This window comes from Bombus pascuorum, chromosome 10 (genome assembly GCF_905332965.1).
Source record: "Bombus pascuorum chromosome 10, iyBomPasc1.1, whole genome shotgun sequence".
Classification (NCBI taxonomy): domain Eukaryota; kingdom Metazoa; phylum Arthropoda; class Insecta; order Hymenoptera; family Apidae; genus Bombus; species Bombus pascuorum.
This window is the reverse complement of record NC_083497.1, coordinates 10,961,558-10,979,489: the sequence shown is the minus strand read 5'-3', so window position 1 is coordinate 10,979,489 and position 17,932 is coordinate 10,961,558. Positions and strand designations below refer to the sequence as shown.

The 17,932-nt window shown below is 39.0% G+C and overlaps 2 protein-coding genes across 7 annotated transcripts; both read left to right on the top strand.

Moving 5' to 3' along the window:
* Positions 1 to 370: 370 nt before the first annotated feature.
* Positions 371 to 10,264, top strand: LOC132911401 (receptor-type tyrosine-protein phosphatase mu-like). Its single transcript, XM_060968021.1, is given in 29 exon segments — positions 371 to 843; positions 914 to 1,066; positions 1,140 to 1,399; positions 1,482 to 1,701; positions 1,778 to 2,128; positions 2,210 to 2,479; positions 2,552 to 2,695; positions 2,754 to 2,872; positions 2,956 to 3,139; positions 3,222 to 3,283; positions 3,542 to 3,746; positions 3,821 to 3,939; positions 4,004 to 4,196; positions 4,272 to 4,571; positions 4,690 to 4,931; positions 4,998 to 5,609; positions 5,723 to 6,364; positions 6,727 to 6,814; positions 6,904 to 6,980; positions 7,064 to 7,195; positions 7,500 to 7,640; positions 7,725 to 7,922; positions 7,993 to 8,189; positions 8,619 to 8,725; positions 8,806 to 9,020; positions 9,092 to 9,217; positions 9,474 to 9,628; positions 9,715 to 9,850; positions 9,937 to 10,264. Coding segments are annotated over 29 exon segments (5,910 nt in total). The 5' UTR covers positions 371 to 656; the 3' UTR covers positions 10,012 to 10,264.
* A 739-nt stretch (positions 10,265 to 11,003) lies between these two features.
* Positions 11,004 to 17,781, top strand: LOC132911462 (probable inactive tRNA-specific adenosine deaminase-like protein 3). Of its 6 annotated transcripts, none has more exons than XR_009659007.1 (2): positions 11,004 to 11,228; positions 16,385 to 17,781. XR_009659007.1 is itself a non-coding variant. In XM_060968102.1 (2 exons), exon 2 carries the CDS (start codon positions 13,399 to 13,401, stop codon positions 14,668 to 14,670), a length of 1,272 nt encoding a protein of 423 aa, XP_060824085.1. In that variant the 5' UTR covers positions 11,014 to 11,228; positions 13,394 to 13,398; the 3' UTR covers positions 14,671 to 15,443. The 6 variants fall into 6 exon arrangements, 4 of the variants coding, with proteins under 4 accessions (XP_060824085.1, XP_060824083.1, XP_060824082.1 ...); XM_060968102.1 differs by lacking the exon at positions 16,385 to 17,781 and adding an exon at positions 13,394 to 15,443 and having other exon boundaries at positions 11,014 to 11,228; XM_060968100.1 differs by lacking the exon at positions 16,385 to 17,781 and adding an exon at positions 12,964 to 15,443 and having other exon boundaries at positions 11,014 to 11,228.
* Positions 17,782 to 17,932: the final 151 nt, after the last annotated feature.

Sequence of the window (17,932 nt, the reverse complement as noted above, 5' to 3'; positions counted from 1 at the left end):
CGTCAATTCAGCAAAACCGTTTGCTGAACTGTGCGCTGACGAAGAAACGGTAAAATGAAAAATAATCAGTCTGTTTACGACGAGTAAAGTAGTCGAATCTGACTTCTCCGGTCTATCTCTCCTTGCAATTATAATAATATCGCTGCTTAGCATTGATCATAAGCCAATTTAAAAAATGCGAAAGGATTATTATTTACTATAATTGCACTTCGACGCGAAACTGATGGAATTATGAATATGCCATTTTACATGATAGACTAGCAACATAATGTAAACGGTCGTATTCAATAAAAGCAAAGAAAAATTCGTAAGTCCTGTCATGGTATTAGTAAACTAAAATTATTAGTAAGCAAGCAGCGATATGTAGGTACATTTATCTCATTACATCCGTTATAGTCAGAAGTTATCGTACGAGTCCAGTTATTATCGCAATATCACCAACAGGAAGATGAGTTACTTCGTCCCTCTCAAAATCTTATGTTTCAAACAGTTCAAACACAGCAGTGGTCCGTTATGACAGATGCATTAACAACGCGAAAGTGACAGTGTCGAACGTTTATTTCCTATACTATAAGGTGTAATTTTAATGTTTCGTTTCACTAAAGAAGAAAGAAACGAAAAATTATTTCATCAGTTCGAATAACACAGAACGATTTATGATGAATGTGTTAGCCTTATCGTACCTCATGGTACAAGCAGTTGTCATTTGTGGATGGTCGATACAGGAGCCAATTCTCATATACCAGAATGAAAAGGGTAATAGGAAACTAACGTGCGTATCAGAGGATGATGGTAGCGGTTTATCCTGGAACATAGATAGGGACATATTTGATAGTACATCTAGTAAGTTTCTAACGACAGTGTCTTGAACAAAAGTCGTAGTTACTTTATAATATTTGGCATATACGTACAGAGTTCCAATTTCACAATACGTACAAAGGAAGGGAGATAGATTGTGATCTAACTTCGTATAATAGTTGCATGTTAACGTGGAAGACCGAAGGTTGGCATCTAACAGATTCCAAAGAAACACCCATGGGTCCAGTGTTTGATCGTCAATGGGAAGGTTCGATCCGATAGTTTCAACGTAAATTAGTTAATACTACTTAACAAGCTTAAATTACTGACTAAGCTTTTAGATTTCAGAGAGTATGGTCGTTTTTATACACCACACGATGTCCATTCGATTACTGAATTTCAAAGTTCGGGAGCGTTTGTATTTTCTCTCCGTGGTTGTGAAACGTACTTTACGATGCTACTATGTCGCTCTACAAATTACGAGGAAGATTTATGTTATAAGATGACTTTCGAAAAACTTGAATCGGCATTTAATCGTATAATAACGGAATGTACAGTGGGTCCGTTCAGCTGTGATGAGAAAACATACCACATAGTGCCAGTAATTCATTATGCGTATTTATTTAGTAACACGATTCCTTTTTATAAATAATTATAGCCTAATTATATTTATTGCGGCATAGAGTCCAATATGTTCCCGGGATGAGTGGAATACACATATTCTTAAGTGGACTACAAATGATACAAAAATTGGTATAAATTTTTATACTATGACAGATCGGAACACCGATCCACCAAAATTACTTATGGATTACCGTCATGATAATAAAGGGCGAGATTCAGCTATTTCCTATCACTTATTTTTGATAAGTGATGAAAAAATGCATTTTCGATTTCATTTATGTTAGTCGGTTCACCTTGATTAATCAGAATTAATCGATGAATAGGAAATATCTACGACCGTGTAATTTTATTTTAGACAATTTTCTCCATACAACCGATTCAAAAGCAATTTTAACGAGTCCTACTTTACATCTGGACACAGCGAATCTTTGTATAGAAATGATAGTTGGCCTGTGTGGGGAATGTCAAATGGAAATAGCATTAGTCAAATCATCTAACGAAAGTAACAAGGAAACTTTGGAAACAACCGATGGATTTACAAGAGCTAATAGCTATAAATTTCCCATGTGGCAATATGTTCGAATTAACAAGACTGTTTCTTCTGACATTGGTAAACTTGTAAAACTTAAGCTAATACCAAAACTTAGGCAGAAAAGTCAGAGACCATCGTGGGCTGTAAGAAATGTTCGCATGTGTCCTCCAGTAGGTACGTCTGTGACTAATAACTTCGACAAAATGTCAATGATATGCATATTACATTTAAATTACCATCGCATCTTGTTCATAGATGCTATACGATATAGCGTAATCGAGAATTTCGAATCAAGCGTTTCTAACAAACTGTGTCAAAAACTGATACCTTACACGCCGAACTATTTGCTGGACACAAAGGATCCCGTAGAGAATTTGCATTGCCCCGAAGGCAAGGTGGGGCCCTCTTGTTCTATAAGTTGCCAACATCATTTAAACGTCAGTGTGGACTGCAAAGGAATTAAAATTTGCGACGCAACGAATTGTAAATGTCCACCAGGATTTATGGGAAGGAATTGCGAAGCTAGTAAAGACTGCGCATTGTAATGAGGATAAGTAACGAGAGACGACAATTTTTCTTAATGGATTTTATTTGCAGAATGCCCTATCGGTCAATATGGATATAATTGCAAGGAATCCTGCGGTTTGTGTTCTACAGGCAATTGCAGTTTTATAACGGGACACTGTAAATCTGGTTGCGATAATTCCATACGATATCACGTGCCACCCTTTTGTAAAATAGGTAAGCGATTGATATTTGCAATGTGGCAACGATATAAATACCAATGAATTCGTTCAAGCCGTGGACTATCCTCCACCACCTAACATCGAATTTGTCAATGAAACAACCGTGCGCGCGACTCTGCCAGTGCCACAGGCGTACAAGTTGATAATTTCTAGATATCGATTTGCTATATGGGTAATTAGAATGGTTTCGAATGTACTACGCTTTCGTTTTAATTTAAGATAGGAAAGCAGTAGAAAGCATTTTGTTTCTGTTAGAAAGAGGGACAGACTCATCCGATCGGAAGCTATACCGAGATACTTAACGATACATCAACGATGGTTGGCTACACCGATGACTTAGAACCCGGCGTTTCTTACAGAATTTCTTGTTCATTGTACGTTAACGATGATTTCACGCCTATAACCGGTAAATGGAAGAATTTCACAACACGTTGCATTTGTGAGCTATCGTTGAATTAATACACCTCCCTCCTCGGCAATTATCGATTCAACAATGGATAATAAATCATGAAATGTTTCAGGGGCTCCCACATTCGACATAGAAATAAGGAATACTAGTTTCATATTGAAGAACCATCGAGAAGTAACGTATAATATTAATTGTATAATATTTCAGCTGTTTCTGAAACAAAGAAATGTTTCGTGCGAAATTACGTTTTCACAAGAGTTTTTTTACATCGGTGAATTCTCCGTTCGATTCAACGAATTTCTATTGGAAACATTTCTTTTTCTTAAGCTATCAGATTGAATGAAAATATCATGTCATTGAGCATATACGTGGATCAATTACCTGACAAATATGCTCGATTGATTGAAAATGTCTTGTGTTACTGATTCTTAGGAAACGTTGTATCCTTGCCCAAATAGTACACAGTATTACGACTACCTACTGACAATAAAGAAAGGACTGAAACAAATTAATAAAGGAAAGCTACCCGAATTACCCTACGAATTTACAAAATTGACACCTCATACTAGTTACGAAATTACAATCTGGTATGAATCGGATCTTCTTTTTGCACGAGTGATTCAGACCTCTGACGGAGGTAATTACAGTAATTTCTTTAATTTCATTCCTTCCACGCTATTGCTTCTATGATATCTCTATTTACATCAATAGTACCGTCACAAGTAAGGAATGTTGAAAAGACATTGTTATCAAACAAGGAAGTGGCACTGAAATGGGATCCTCCTCTATACGCAAATGGGATCATAAGGAAATACGAAGTTGTGTTACAGGTAACTAAAAGACGCAATTCTAGATAATTAAAGACCAATTAGCAATGTGATAATATGTTTCGAGGTCCAAACATACTTCGGCTGTGAAAATTTGAAAATTCAGTCGCTAAAAAAAGATACTGTTTCTTCCTCTACTACGTCCACCAATATCACGTTCTCTAATCTGACTTCTTACGCGCGTTATGTTGGAAAAATAACAGCCTACACTTTTTATCGTGGCCTAGAAACGCAAGTCGAGTTCTCTACGAATCAGTCGGGTAAAAGAAACACGCTATTTCTGACGAATTTCAAATTTTTCAGTTGCAAAGATAACGACAACCTTTCACTTTCAGTCACTCCAAGTGCAGTGTACAGCAATTTAAGATTCCAAGATTATACATTGACATGGGATGCCCCGATAGATTGCACTACCATTTCCGGTCCTATCATCGCAAAGATTCTGGTCACTGGTATTAGCAAAGCGGTATCGAGCTTCAGAATCACGGAGCAAACTGTGAAATACTCCCTCAACTTGGAACATACGTTATATGGTGGCGAAGTGTACGAAGCGCGAATTTACGCTATCAGAAATTACACTATAGAATACAACGGATTGCGTTATGAGAAGCTTATATTTATTACTCCACCGAAAGGTTAGTTTATCGCGTTTCCACAAAGCTTAACTTAAATTTTATGCCGCGAATTCGCACGAACATTTCGTCCTAACAGTATTTTCAAATAATAATGATAATCAAGATTAACTTCAAATAGCCCCGCCGTCCGTAAAGCAATTAGAAATCTATGAAATCGACTGGAAATCGAAGAACGTGCACTTAAGATGGCTAGAACTAGAACCACCGACTAATGGAGAAATACGACATTACATAGTAAGCATTTGTCATACGAATTGCGAGGTCAAATTGAAGATACTGCCAACGGAGCATTGCAAACTGTGGGATAAATACATCTGCGCAATCATCGATCAGTCCCATCAACCAGCTGATTTCATTACGGTATGCAGAGATGCCACCTGTTGCTCCGTGATTAATCTCGACACGATAACAACTGATATGTTTTAGGTTTCGGCTGTGAATGTAAATGTGTCAACTCCTAGCCCTTTATCATCCGTATCGATCATGTGGAACGAGATTAAGCCAGAAACGCCGGAAATTATCGTCGAAGCTCTCGAGAAAGGAGCGGTGAACCTGACTTGGTCCCACCCTTGGAAAACAAATGGGCGTATCCAGAAATTCGTGATAAGCGCGGAAATGATATCGTCCGATCTGAGAATGATAATTGAACGATCACAAAAAAGCACGCTTTATGAATATCATATCGTAGAATATCAATTATGGTACAACAAGAAACTGCATTTGTTGCCCTCGTCTACTTACAAAATTTCCATTCGAGCTGTTACGAATACAGGGACGTATGGTGAGAGAAAAGTGATAGACGTGAATACGTCTTTAGCCATGCGATTCGAGAGAGAGTTAACGATGGAAGTGTCTAATACAGACTCGACGATCTTGTTGCACATTCCTGCCGTTCTGAATGACACACGTGATAGTATAACAAACGTTGTTGTAAAAGGTTCACAGGCTTGTCAGAGTTACGTAGAATTGAGTCCATATATACGTCAGAAAGCGGATATCAAATCTAACGAGATCGCGTGGTATGCCGCCAGGTTTTCTGTAAGTATTCGACTGTTTTATCGTAATGCTTCTTCCGTCTCCATAAAACCAATCACACGTACAATCATACTAAAACGTATTTTTCGTCGAACAAACTTTCACTGCCGCAACAGACCGACGAGTTTGCCAATAAAGAATTCACGATAGGGGATAACAAGCTTTACGGTAATGTCACAAATTGTCCACTAAAGCCACTCCAATCCTACGTAATAGTGGTTATTGTATTACCCGAAGAAGGATGGACGAACGATCAGATTCTAGTCGTAAAAACAACGTCGATTTATATCCGTGAAGTACCGAAGCGATACGACGAGGCGTGGCTTATTGCTATCATTGCAATATTTCTTGCCATTGGGATTTTAGAAATCTTCCGAGTTTGTCGAAGGTATGATCAACTTTTCTCCCGATATTTACAGATAGATTCATTATTTGCAATTTGTTGCGTTCCTCTTAGGAGACGAAGGAGATCTTTGAAGAAGCTTATCGTACAGGAGAAAATATCCTTCGTACAAAAAACCGGAAATCTCGATATAGAGTCAATGTCGTTGGGCTCTAAACAAATTTCAACTAATACGCTCGCTTCGAATGCTAAACACTGTATATCGCGTGGAAGCACACCTTGCGCTGACGACGACACGGTGCATATCATCGACACTGATCAGAGAGAAGAACAAATGTCTCTGGTAAAGGTAGAGGACTTGGAGGATTACGTGAAGCGGGCGATAGATTCTGGATTGCTCGATAGACAATTCGATGTAAGTCTTTCGATATTTTAGATGATTTACGATGACTCTCATTAGTATTCAGACAGCATGATTTTCAAGGTATTATTGCTCTATCGCTTACAACAGTCTTATTGAATTAATCACGACACCTCTCCTAGTTGGTAGAAACATACATTTTATAATATTTATTTAACACATGTAGTTTTTTAAACGATAATTCATAAAGTAAATAAAGACGAAATTTAAAGTCCCGCAAATATTTGAACAACGAGTAAATTACATCGGATTTGCATTAATTTTATGTCGAACATCATGGTGCTCGAATATTAATAAAAATCACTGTATAAGAGATGTAACAAATATCGTAAAGATATATTTAAATTGCGAGAAAGATGCTTCCAAGAGGTCAAACAAGCCCGTCTGAGTACGGGATGTTACCGCAGAACAAATCGAAGAATCGATACGGAAATCTCATAGCATGTACGTAAAGTGTTCCGACATGTTTAACCAGGCTAAATATTTAACTGTTTAACCGAGCTAAAATGCTAATCAATACTGGTATTCTGCAGACGATATAAATCGGGTGATACTGGAAAAACTTCCAGACGATCCTTATTCGGATTATATTAACGCCACTTACATCAAGGTAGCAAGTTTTGATAAGATAAAAACACATGATTTTTACCTTGATAAGAAATTCTAACGATAAACATTGAATTGTTGTAAAAGGGCTGCAAAGAGAAGTTTTACATAGCTACGCAAGGTCCAAAGCCGAACACGGTCATCGATTTCTGGAGAATGATCTGGCAAAAAGAAAGCTACATAATTTGCATGGTTGCGAACTTATCCGAAGAAGGAAAGGTAAGATGTGGCAAAACTGAAAGGCAGTCTGTGACACACGAAGACTACACGTGGAAAATATGATGAGTCCACATTTGTTGATTTTCTGGCTTTCATTTCTTTTAGTGGCTAAAGATAGAATTAGGACCGTTCCAAATTTAATATATTTCATTTTTTTTAGTAAAATTAAGAGCGAATCCTAATGATAGAATTTATTGATCACTAAGGCTTTGTACATTTACATATTAATAACTTGTCCCCTCCCTTTTCCTTCAATTACAAATCATATGCATTTCAACATGCTCCATATCATAAATTCCCACAGACAAAATGCGAACAGTATTGGCCTGATACTGGGAAAAGGAAAACGTACGGTGATATAACTGTTTTGAACGCAAGACAGGATGTGTTCGCACATTTTACATTTCGTACCCTATACGTGACGTATAGAGACGAAGCCCGTAAGGTAACAAACGATATTCAACGAAAAGATCGATGTCTTAGAAATCTATATCTCGTTGAAATATTTTCGAACGATGTTAACAATTAGATCCAGCATTTGCACTACACAACATGGCCAGATCATGACATACCGTTGTCCACACATTCTATGATAACATATCTAAAGAAACTCTTGATAACACCACCCGGAAATGGACCAGTGGTGGTCCACTGCAGCGCAGGCGTCGGAAGAACTGGAATTGTAATTTTATGCGACATTTGCCTTCGTCGTGCGATCGCAGAAGGGGTAAAATATCTTTCAAGAATATTCTCGAACCTGTCGGAAGCTGAGCAATATTTTTGAAAAATATTTTCAGGCTGTAGACGTGTTCGCCGAAATGAAGGCTCTCAGGTCTCAACGTCCCAATATGGTAAACAACAAGCAACAGTATTTATTTGCCCATTTAGTACTCGTCGAATGTCTGCTTTGTTCTTCAACATCTTTACCATGCGACGAATCTCTACCACTCAAAATTAAGAAAGTTAAAGAACAACTGGTGACTCAACGAGACAGGTATTTTTCAGGGTCTATGTCTGCTACAATCCAAAGTAAAATAATTATAGTACAAAAATTCACATTTAAGTTGGTTTAAGTGATTTTGGTCTGAAATAACCATTACAAATGATTAAAACCTTTTTGATTGCTGTTAAACGGTATTTTAATATTGGTAACAGAAATTGTTTTTGGTCATCTATAACCATTATTAATGACAAGGTTTTATTAAGTTATCGATAACCATTATAGATACTTTAAAGCGAACATTGTATAATGAAAATCTTCTTGATTTTGATTTCGAGCATCTTTAATAACGTTACTGAATAAGTCATGTTTCGTTCTACTTAAAACGATAGCTAAAAATTTTATTAGAAATATACAAAACCTAATCAAACACTGATTTAAAAAGGTGAATAAACGTTGTGTATAAAAAGATTGTAAAAACAGTTTAGAGAAAATGGCTTGGCACGACAAAGTCCTTCGATCACCTGTCAATCAAACGTTGCTATCGGAACGCAATCTTGCCAAAAAGAGATTCCCAGAGTTACTTCCAGGTTTGGAATAATTTCATCGCTTCTCATACATTTCCATATTTTCTTAACCCCTGAGCAATAACGCGACAATTCTTTCACAGCGAAAGTCAACAGAGTGTATTTAAAAAGATATCCACCGACAGATGAGAACAGCGATTACATATCCGCTGTTTACGTAGACGGTGTAAGATTACAGAATCAGTATATAGCTACGCAACTACCATTGCCTGGAACATTTAGCGATTTCTGGAGAATGGTGGCCGAGTATAAGGTGGAGCTAATCATCATGTTACAGTCGCCAGATTTGGAAGATACGGTATACCATCGGACTACTAAAAAGGCACAGGCGATTAGTCAGAAATTATATTGAAATTAACTCTTTTATAGACGTGCTGTCCCATTGTTAGAAACGGTGAATTTAAACCAGTACCATATATAAACATTCGAACGAAGGAACTCGATGAATTTGAGCACTACATATTGCAGAAGTTGACACTCGTCGATAATTCCGAGGTGGGTTGCGCTATTGTTTTTAAAATCTTCTATCTACCATCTCGGGACATCCGAGAGAACTGAAGATCAACAGATAATTTCTTCACGCTGTTTTCGCTTTCTTTTCGTCCGATTTAAAATAATTACACGTTATTTCATAACAGCGCATGGTCGTTAAAAATAAAAAGATACTAGGTAGGATATCTTAATTGAGTAGAACGATATAGCACTCTGAATCTGAAGCGAAACGTATCAACTTGTACATCATTTCATTTAGAAACCTGCTATCGAACAAGAGATAACGATCTTGTGCTCCACGGAATGGCAACCTGGCAGAAACCAAGATCCACCTGAAACCATAGCGTTAGTGACATTGTGGCAAGCAGTGCAAAAAATGTTAAAAGGAGACGGACCTATCGCTGTTCTTTGCCAGTAAGACTATATCGAAACTTTATAAATATCTTTATAAACATATGTCGATTATCGTGAAATGCGCTAAAGAATCTATTTGAAATTAGCGACGGCGTAACTGGCTGTGGGCTTTACCTAGCCTTAAGTTTCCTTTTGGAGAGAATGACTATAGAAAAGGAATGCGACGTTTGTTTGGCAATTCGCGCGATTGGAACGTTGAACCCCGATTTTATTAAATCTTCGGTAAATTTGTTAAAAAATTATTAAAGATTACCATCTTCTGATGAGGTTAGGATTGCAATGGTATACAATGTATATTTTTGTTCTAGGAACATATGAAATACCTGTACGATGCAGCCACGGTATATTTAAAGTACTTGTAAACCTATGCGAAGCGTGAATAGCCTTACCATTTAATCGAACACAGTAGATTCGATTTGTTACATAAATCAACTCGAGTAACTTCTACAAGACGTAACCGCTTTCCTAACATGTGTATCGTTCAAACTATAAATTACATCATTGTGTAATTACTTAATACTAAAAAGTCCTGTCTTTTAATTTTCACATTTTCACATACTTTAATGTCCAAGGCAAACGACTTTCGTTCTTACGAATGCTACCATGATACATCATAATATACATCAATATCAATGACCTCGTCATAAAATGATTTCTTCCATGTCGTAAATTACATATATCCTTTATTCAAAGAAGCATCTGCCTCTCGTTAAATAATCGCAATAAAATAATCGTAATTAATAAAAGTTTGACAGATACATTAAATCATCGATTGAACAAACGTTTACAGAGAAAAAGATGACTGGCAATTATTGAAAATGTACTTACAAAATTCGAGGAGTGAGAGTCACCTTTCACTAAGGGCCATTAATCTGCTTCAATTTGCATCGTGTGCAAAATATAACGGTGACGCCATCATGCACGTTTTCGCGCCAAATTTCAGCTAGTCGAAACGTTCCGTTCCCGCCGATATTATAACACCGCCAGGTATAACATTCGAACTGAACGATAAAATAACAATCTCATAGTTTCTTTTCTATTTCAAATGCCACATACGTGGCGAATTATTCGATCAAATTAATGTTTAATAATACAAATTTCGATTTTGACACTATATAGAATATAACGTAAATAGAAGGCTATGGTAGAAACAACTTACATTTTACTCTGAATTCATTGATCTTGTGACAGGATTAGGAAAAATTATTCATTGTCTAATTTGTCTTGACGATAGTATCAGGTAAACAGTACGGGATATCGTAGAGAGAATGGAAAAATGTGAAAAAAAGAAGAAAGAAAATACGGAACGTGGTGTGGTCGTGTTTCCCTTCCTCCAGTCGGCAGCTTACACTAATGGCCGACAGAGGGTGCGTCAGTAGCGCCGATAACTCGTAATCACGAAAGGTATACGTCGAGCTGCTGTAAACGTCGATCTCCGCGGATATCTTCACGTGCGTTTCTGTGCTATTTGTGTGTCGTTGCTGAGTGTAAAGCATCGAGAGCTGTGCAAGGTGTGGCTAACAGAGATTTACCGGTTTATCGTTCCCGGAAAGAACCAGGCCGAAAGCAGTCGTTGGAACGTGTACTCTCACAGCAGCAGGTAAGAGATTTTCATCGTTTTTCAGTGGTGGTCGTGTAAATAATGTACGCGTATGCTTGTTTATCATGATCGTGTCGCTCTTTTGGTAATACGTCTCATCTTTCTCGATCAACTCGATTTGTTTTGTTTGACAAGCGCGAAAGATGCGGAGCACGCGTGTCATGTCTCGATTCAAGGCCAGGGAAGACATATTGGCACGTGAACAGAACCCATTAAAAAATAGACCTCCCCGACCGAACGAAATCGCGACGTTTAAATCAACCATAAGTTGCTTTACAAGTTTGCGTTAATTAAGTAGCCGTTTCATTCGTCCAGTGCATTCGCCTAGCGAGTTTACGTTTGCGTGTGCTGCGTCACTCGAGCTTGCTTGTTGTTCCTTTTACGTTATATAAGGAACACGCTTTGCACGAATGTGCCACCACCATCTTTGTTGACGTAACGAAGCGCGAAATTTAACTTATTTCTGTCGCCGACGAATACAACGCACTCCACGAACACGATCTCCAAATCGTCTAAACTTTGAATATTTCTTGATTTCTCTTGCTTTCTATATATTCGTGCAAACTAGTTTCTGTGGAAAGAGACTATCGAGATAACGAATTAAATGAAATTCTTATATAACGTCTGGCTATAAATTACATATTCGTATGTGTATATTTTTCTTTCAACGTATTTCAATAAAGCTCAATCGTACGTCGCGTTCTTTCACCGAGATGCATAATAAAATTATCAGTCGTCTAATGATCATCTTTAACAATAACCTCGTATTCGCGACACGCTATTACGCTATGAACGTTTTATAATTTAATCTGTCCTGTCCACTCATTTATCCATTCACAGAACATCCGACCATGGCATATTTTCCTCCCGCTGGTCGGTTAATACGCTTTAAGATGTGACTTCCCAAGTAGCATTGTCGAATCACGTTTTCGATACTGATGTAACTCGTTTACCGATTATCGACCATAAACTTATATTTATGTCGTATCAATTAAGAGTTCCCATCGCTGTGATTTAAACTCTGTTCGGACAAAAGAGACTGCATTTCTAATGGGTCTTTCATCGAGTACCGTCTCGTCTCGAGACCTATTTTACACGATATCTTGTCCGCCTGATAAAACGATACGATCCAAGGCGTTAACAAATGAAGATCACAGGAAAAAACTTGATAAGTACGTTCTTGTTCATTTTTTCATTTTAATTTCATCTTATGATTGAAAAGAATCTGCTAGGTCCAAAGGTGGAAACTTTTTAAAAATAACTGGTGGACTAATTTTTTAATTATCAACTAATTATAAACTTTTTATTAAAAATCAAAGGTGTTAAGAATTTTAATATCTTTGGTACTTTATCACTGCTACATATTTAAAATTTCAAACAGGATAGGAAAACATATGTGTAGCCTGGAAGTCGAATAGGAAACTAATTTTGATAGCATGAGATTGGATTTCAGAGCTGCTTTCTTATAAAGGATGGAAAATGTGACTTATCGTGTTCTTCGCCTGTACTCTTCAAATATTTTCCCGACTTATCCTTCTCGTTTTTGTAAGTCTCTCTCATAGTTTTATATCATTGTCCAATCCCCATGACAAATTCATGGATATTCCAAATAATTTGTTGGTCGTTCGATGGCCCAAACTGACGATTCGTGCCAGCAGTCATTGGACATGTCCACGAAAATCAGGCAACTATCGTACGATTTCACGACGGTCTCTCGTTACCGTTCCATCCGCAGGTTTCACGTTTAAACTGGCAAGCGATCGTCGCAGGATCGGGATGGCGTGGCAACAAAGACCTTATTCCTTCTGTTCGCGGATCGACGTCGTACAATTGCGTCTAACTCCGACAATCGATCCGACCGTGGCCCAACTTGACAGCAATTTAAAATCGCTTCTCCTCCTGTGAGCCGTACCAAGTGCACCGCCACAAACTATCATTCTCCCACGAGACGTTGTAGACCTTCTTCCGCTTCTTTTACCAGGCGTTATTATGCGGACGCGTTGCTACGTCTAATCATAGAGAATAAAAGAATAAGTAGTCGAATAAAACTTGAAACACACGAAACAGACGATTTATCGGAAAAAAAAAAGAACACCGAAGATATAGAATTCGAAAAAACATCGATGAAGATGAACCGACGAAAAGTGAAAGCACCATCTTTTCAGGAGAAATGGCGATCTCTTCGCCCAAATGCGCCAAGGGCAGCGAAATGGAAACGACGACAAGAAGTTGGATAGCGAGACCGATTTTAAACCACGACTTCATTGCTGATCTACCTCTTGAGCTTGTCTACGTGGGTTTACTTAAAAGGAAAGAGGACATCTCGATCGCGATTAAGAGTATCTCTTCCATTCTGCCAGGTTTCCATCATCTGAAACGTTGCTCCTCAAACAAGTTGCTGTTGGCGCCAATAGACTCTAGAAAATTATTAGCGGAAACGGAAGACTCCGAGGAATCCAAGGAAGAATTCCCTTTGACTCAAGACAAACTGAAAATGATATTAACGGAAAGAGGATTTAACTTATCCTTATTGGAAGATGACTTTCATACAGCGAAGGTGCCAGCGAGAGCAGCCAAAACGAAAGCGCAAGCTGCGCGGGCCTCGAGCATTTGGCCTTTGAACTTTCATCCAGATCCAAACATCGAACGACTGGTCGATGGATCGGTTTTCACGGAACATCAATTGGCCCTTATAGAGAGGTACATGAACGTTGTGGTAGAGGCAGCCAGATTAGAAGCTGTCGGCGACTCGAATTGTAACGGCAGCGCGGTGATCGTTGACCCAGTGGATGGAAGAATCCTCGCGATCGCAGCCTCGAAAATCGATCGGCATCCAATGTGGCACGCAGCTATGCTGGCCGTAGATCTTGTTGCCAAACTTCAAGGTGGAGGAGCTTGGAAATTCGAGGAAAAATTGGAACAGAAGGGTACCGATAATTCGGAAACGTCTGAATCTTCCGCCAACAAAGACGCAGAAAATAAAATGACCAAGGAAATGAGAATCAAGAGGAAATATGTCGAAGAAGCTCCACTTTGCTATCCAGAAACGCTATCGAAAATTAGCCTTCCAAAGGAAGAATGTTTGAAATCTACTGAAATTCGACGAGGACGCAGGAATAACGGTTCAACGAAAACGATGAATTCTAGGACAGTCGAACAAACTGAAGCAGCAGACACGAAAGAATGTGGTCCTTACTTATGTACAGGATACTGGACCTTCTTGTTAAGGGAGCCGTGTCCTCTTTGCGCTATGGCTCTCTTGCACTCTAGGGTTTTAAGAATATTCTACGGTGTGCCTAATAGAAATACAGGCGTGTTAGGGTCCAAGACGGTCTTGCATGCTGTACCAGGGTTGAATCATCGATATCAAGTTTGGAGTGGCGTTCTGGAACAAGAATGTCGACAAGCGTTGCAAGAAATCGAGCACAGAAATATAAATTGACTCACACGGTGTATTCGTAATGATTAATGGCTATTTTCTAGCAAGCTATGATTCGCGGAACCATCTAACATTGTCGCTCTGTTACAGACATTTTGTACATTTGAAGAATTAAAAACATTGAAGGAGATCCTGTACGTGTTTCGATACGATCCACCATGTACGATCATGATTTTTGTAACCTTTGGCAATGACGTTGACGAAAGATCTCTATCCTTGGCACTGCCTCGAAGTAAGTTAGTAGAGTCGTGATGCAGTGATATCAATGTACCAACCGGTTTATAATTTCAATCAAAAGCAGACGACGCAAAAGATCTTACACGTGGTTCGGACGTGCGTTCGTCCATTATGAGGCAGATATATGTATGACCTTGGTGTCTTAGTATAATTTGCAAGAACAGAGGTCTCTACTCGTGGTTGATACTAGACTCCTTCGTCTATTCGACGAGTTAATACTTACGTCTGTTATACAATCGCATGTTCCTAACCGAACAATCGTAAAAGTCGTTCTTTTTTTTTCCAATATATTCGCGTCGCTCGAATTAAGCCTGATTAAATATCACGATGATTTCCAGCCGAAGAATATAGAAACAACGATGATAATTTTTTAACATCTCTTATGTTCAATTTTTACAGATCGTACGATCGATAAATTTAGTATTCATAAGCGGCAATTACCTAGAGACAAGAATATTTACCTCGAAGAAACACGATACTTGTTCATTGATTAAGACGATTCTGTTTAGCGCATTGCGTCATGTGTGAAAAAAAATAAATTGTTCACAGCTTCAGGGAACTATTTTAAACTTCAAATCGAAATTATTAAGATAAATTACCACGGTATGCGCATTCCCTTGATCGCTTGCATAAGTGATCCTAGAAAGACGTTGAAAATAATTCCGTCGTCGACGCAAGTCTATTATTTCATATAGAGCGAATAGTTTGCCTGACGAACGAACAATCTTGTTCGTTGAAGGAGCGAAATATACTTCACGGTAGCAAGAGACAAGGTCGCGAAGTAATTCACCGTCGGTGGTCGTTGATCTCGTAGGATCGGTCGAAACGTCGTCATAAGTTCCTCAGAGAGTTCCTTGCCGCAGTCGTGCGGATCACTCGGGCTTGACGTGCTAGTGTCGTTGATACGACGATACTCGTAGTTCTGCGGAGCTTTCCTGCACAAGACACGCACCGTTTAATTTGTGTGGAACCGAGTAGCGCGTATAACAATGACCTCGCGGATTAACTTCAATCAGCGAAACTTCAGACGTCTAACCCCGTTGAGCTGGCCAGCTTTGCTGAACGGATGTACGTGCAAAGATGCGGAGAACAACGTGGAAGACGCTTAGGAGAAAATGATGGTACAGAGAATTAGGAAACATGACGATTCGTTTGTCAGTCGACGAGCAGGATGAGTGGCGCTTCAACGTAACTTGGCTGCTGTGCTTTCCACGAAAAGCTATCGGTGGGCAAGATTTCGTCGTGTAAATCAGAATTAAGCTAAATAGCGATAAACGAGACACTGTTAGTATATCTTTCGATAAAAGTGGACTTTCCTTTTTTCTTTTTTTTTTTTTTTTCTTTTTTTTTATGGTTGGAATATACCGATCTTGTGTGTTCAGCGTATTCGATCGTGTACAGAGTTGACATTTATGGAAAGTTCCCTAGACGACTCGGCCAACACCTGTTCCGTGGACGTATATTGATTTTGTTGTTTCAGGTTCTACTTCTACGATATTAGTTTATCTCGTCGATTTTCTGGGACGAAGCTTAGCGGCACTCTGAACAACCTGAAAGTTTAAGGATTGCTGTCACAGATCAGTCTGGAAGTTGGTTCGACGTAAAGGAAACGCTCTGATAAATCATCTTCGTCTAATTCTCCGGAATCTCTATGCAAACACATTTTCGCGTAGCTACAAGAAGCTCTAATAACGATTAACAGTTGTTCCACGTCCTTCGTTGCACCGGCCTGCACGTGGCTTTGATAACGTTACCCGGAAGCGCATCGACATCCTCTCGTCGCTCGATCGACCTGTGTGATTGATTTAAGAAAAAAAAAAAGAGAGAGCCAGAGAAAAGAAACTCCCTTTGCGTTCCTACGATTTCGTTGGAAGTTTTAAAACGAAAACACACTTCGTCTAAAGACAGAGATAACGTCTCGTGAAATAATTAATCCACGTGGCAAACAGTCATCTTTTACGACGCAACTGCTCGTCAAATCGATATAAACGTCGTCATCGTCATCTAAAATAACAGCGAAACTCGAGAGTCACCGTGGAGATAACTTGGCCCAGGATTATTCGATTGCAGAAAAATTGGACGATATTAGCTCGTCAGATAGAAAAAGCGGAATAGGTCAGGTATTAATCGAAATTCGAATTCGCTACGTGACCAAATACGGGACGATTTTACGAGGTAAACCAAGTCACATTTTGCTCATCAGCACTGAGTGGTTCCAATTGACGGTCGGGTCGACCCTCCAGCGTAGACACTATTGGTCAGCCTTTTAATACCGGCGGTCGCGATTGGATCAGATACCCAGATCGTTCTTAGACAGAAGACATCGCTGGAGCATTCGCTTGAAAACTTTTAACGTCGTCAGTGTCGCGCAATTTGCTGTCCGTTGACGTTCGCAAGGGTAGAGATCCGAGAGACATTCGCGCGTTCAGTTTGTTTCAGTCGGTTTAAGTCGGTCAACGGGTAGCACCGAGCCTCATAAAGATAATCAAGCAGAAGAATACTACAGCGGCAATTGTATCAGGAAATTGAGGCATTTGGTTCGCATTGCAACCGATTTCAAAACAAGATTCGTTTATCGTCGATATTATCAGTGGAAATTGGACATCGATATTTTCGAAAAGAAAGACGAGGAAGCCAGACGAGTATAGTTTTGAATTTTGATAACGCGCGATAAACGTATCTCGAACGATACCCGAAGTCTCGTTCGCCAGTTGAATGGCTCAAATTTACTGGCTTTTGCTCTTCGAAAGATCTTGATCGTTAGCATTTATCACCAAGAGATAGCGAAGCGAAACATTCGGAAGAAAGAAAGAGGAGTTAATCCGTACGGAAGATTCGTGTTCTTAGTAACCAACGAAGAAGACGTTGCGGGGTGAATTATTGGAAAGAGTCGTCCTTGGCCGAGTGGAAAGGACTTTGAGAAACATCGAGAAACGAAACACATTCGATTTGGTCTTAGGCCACGAGGCCTCGTCTTTTTCTTCCGGATCAAGTTTATCTTTCCGTCGGCATCATGGAACGAAGGATC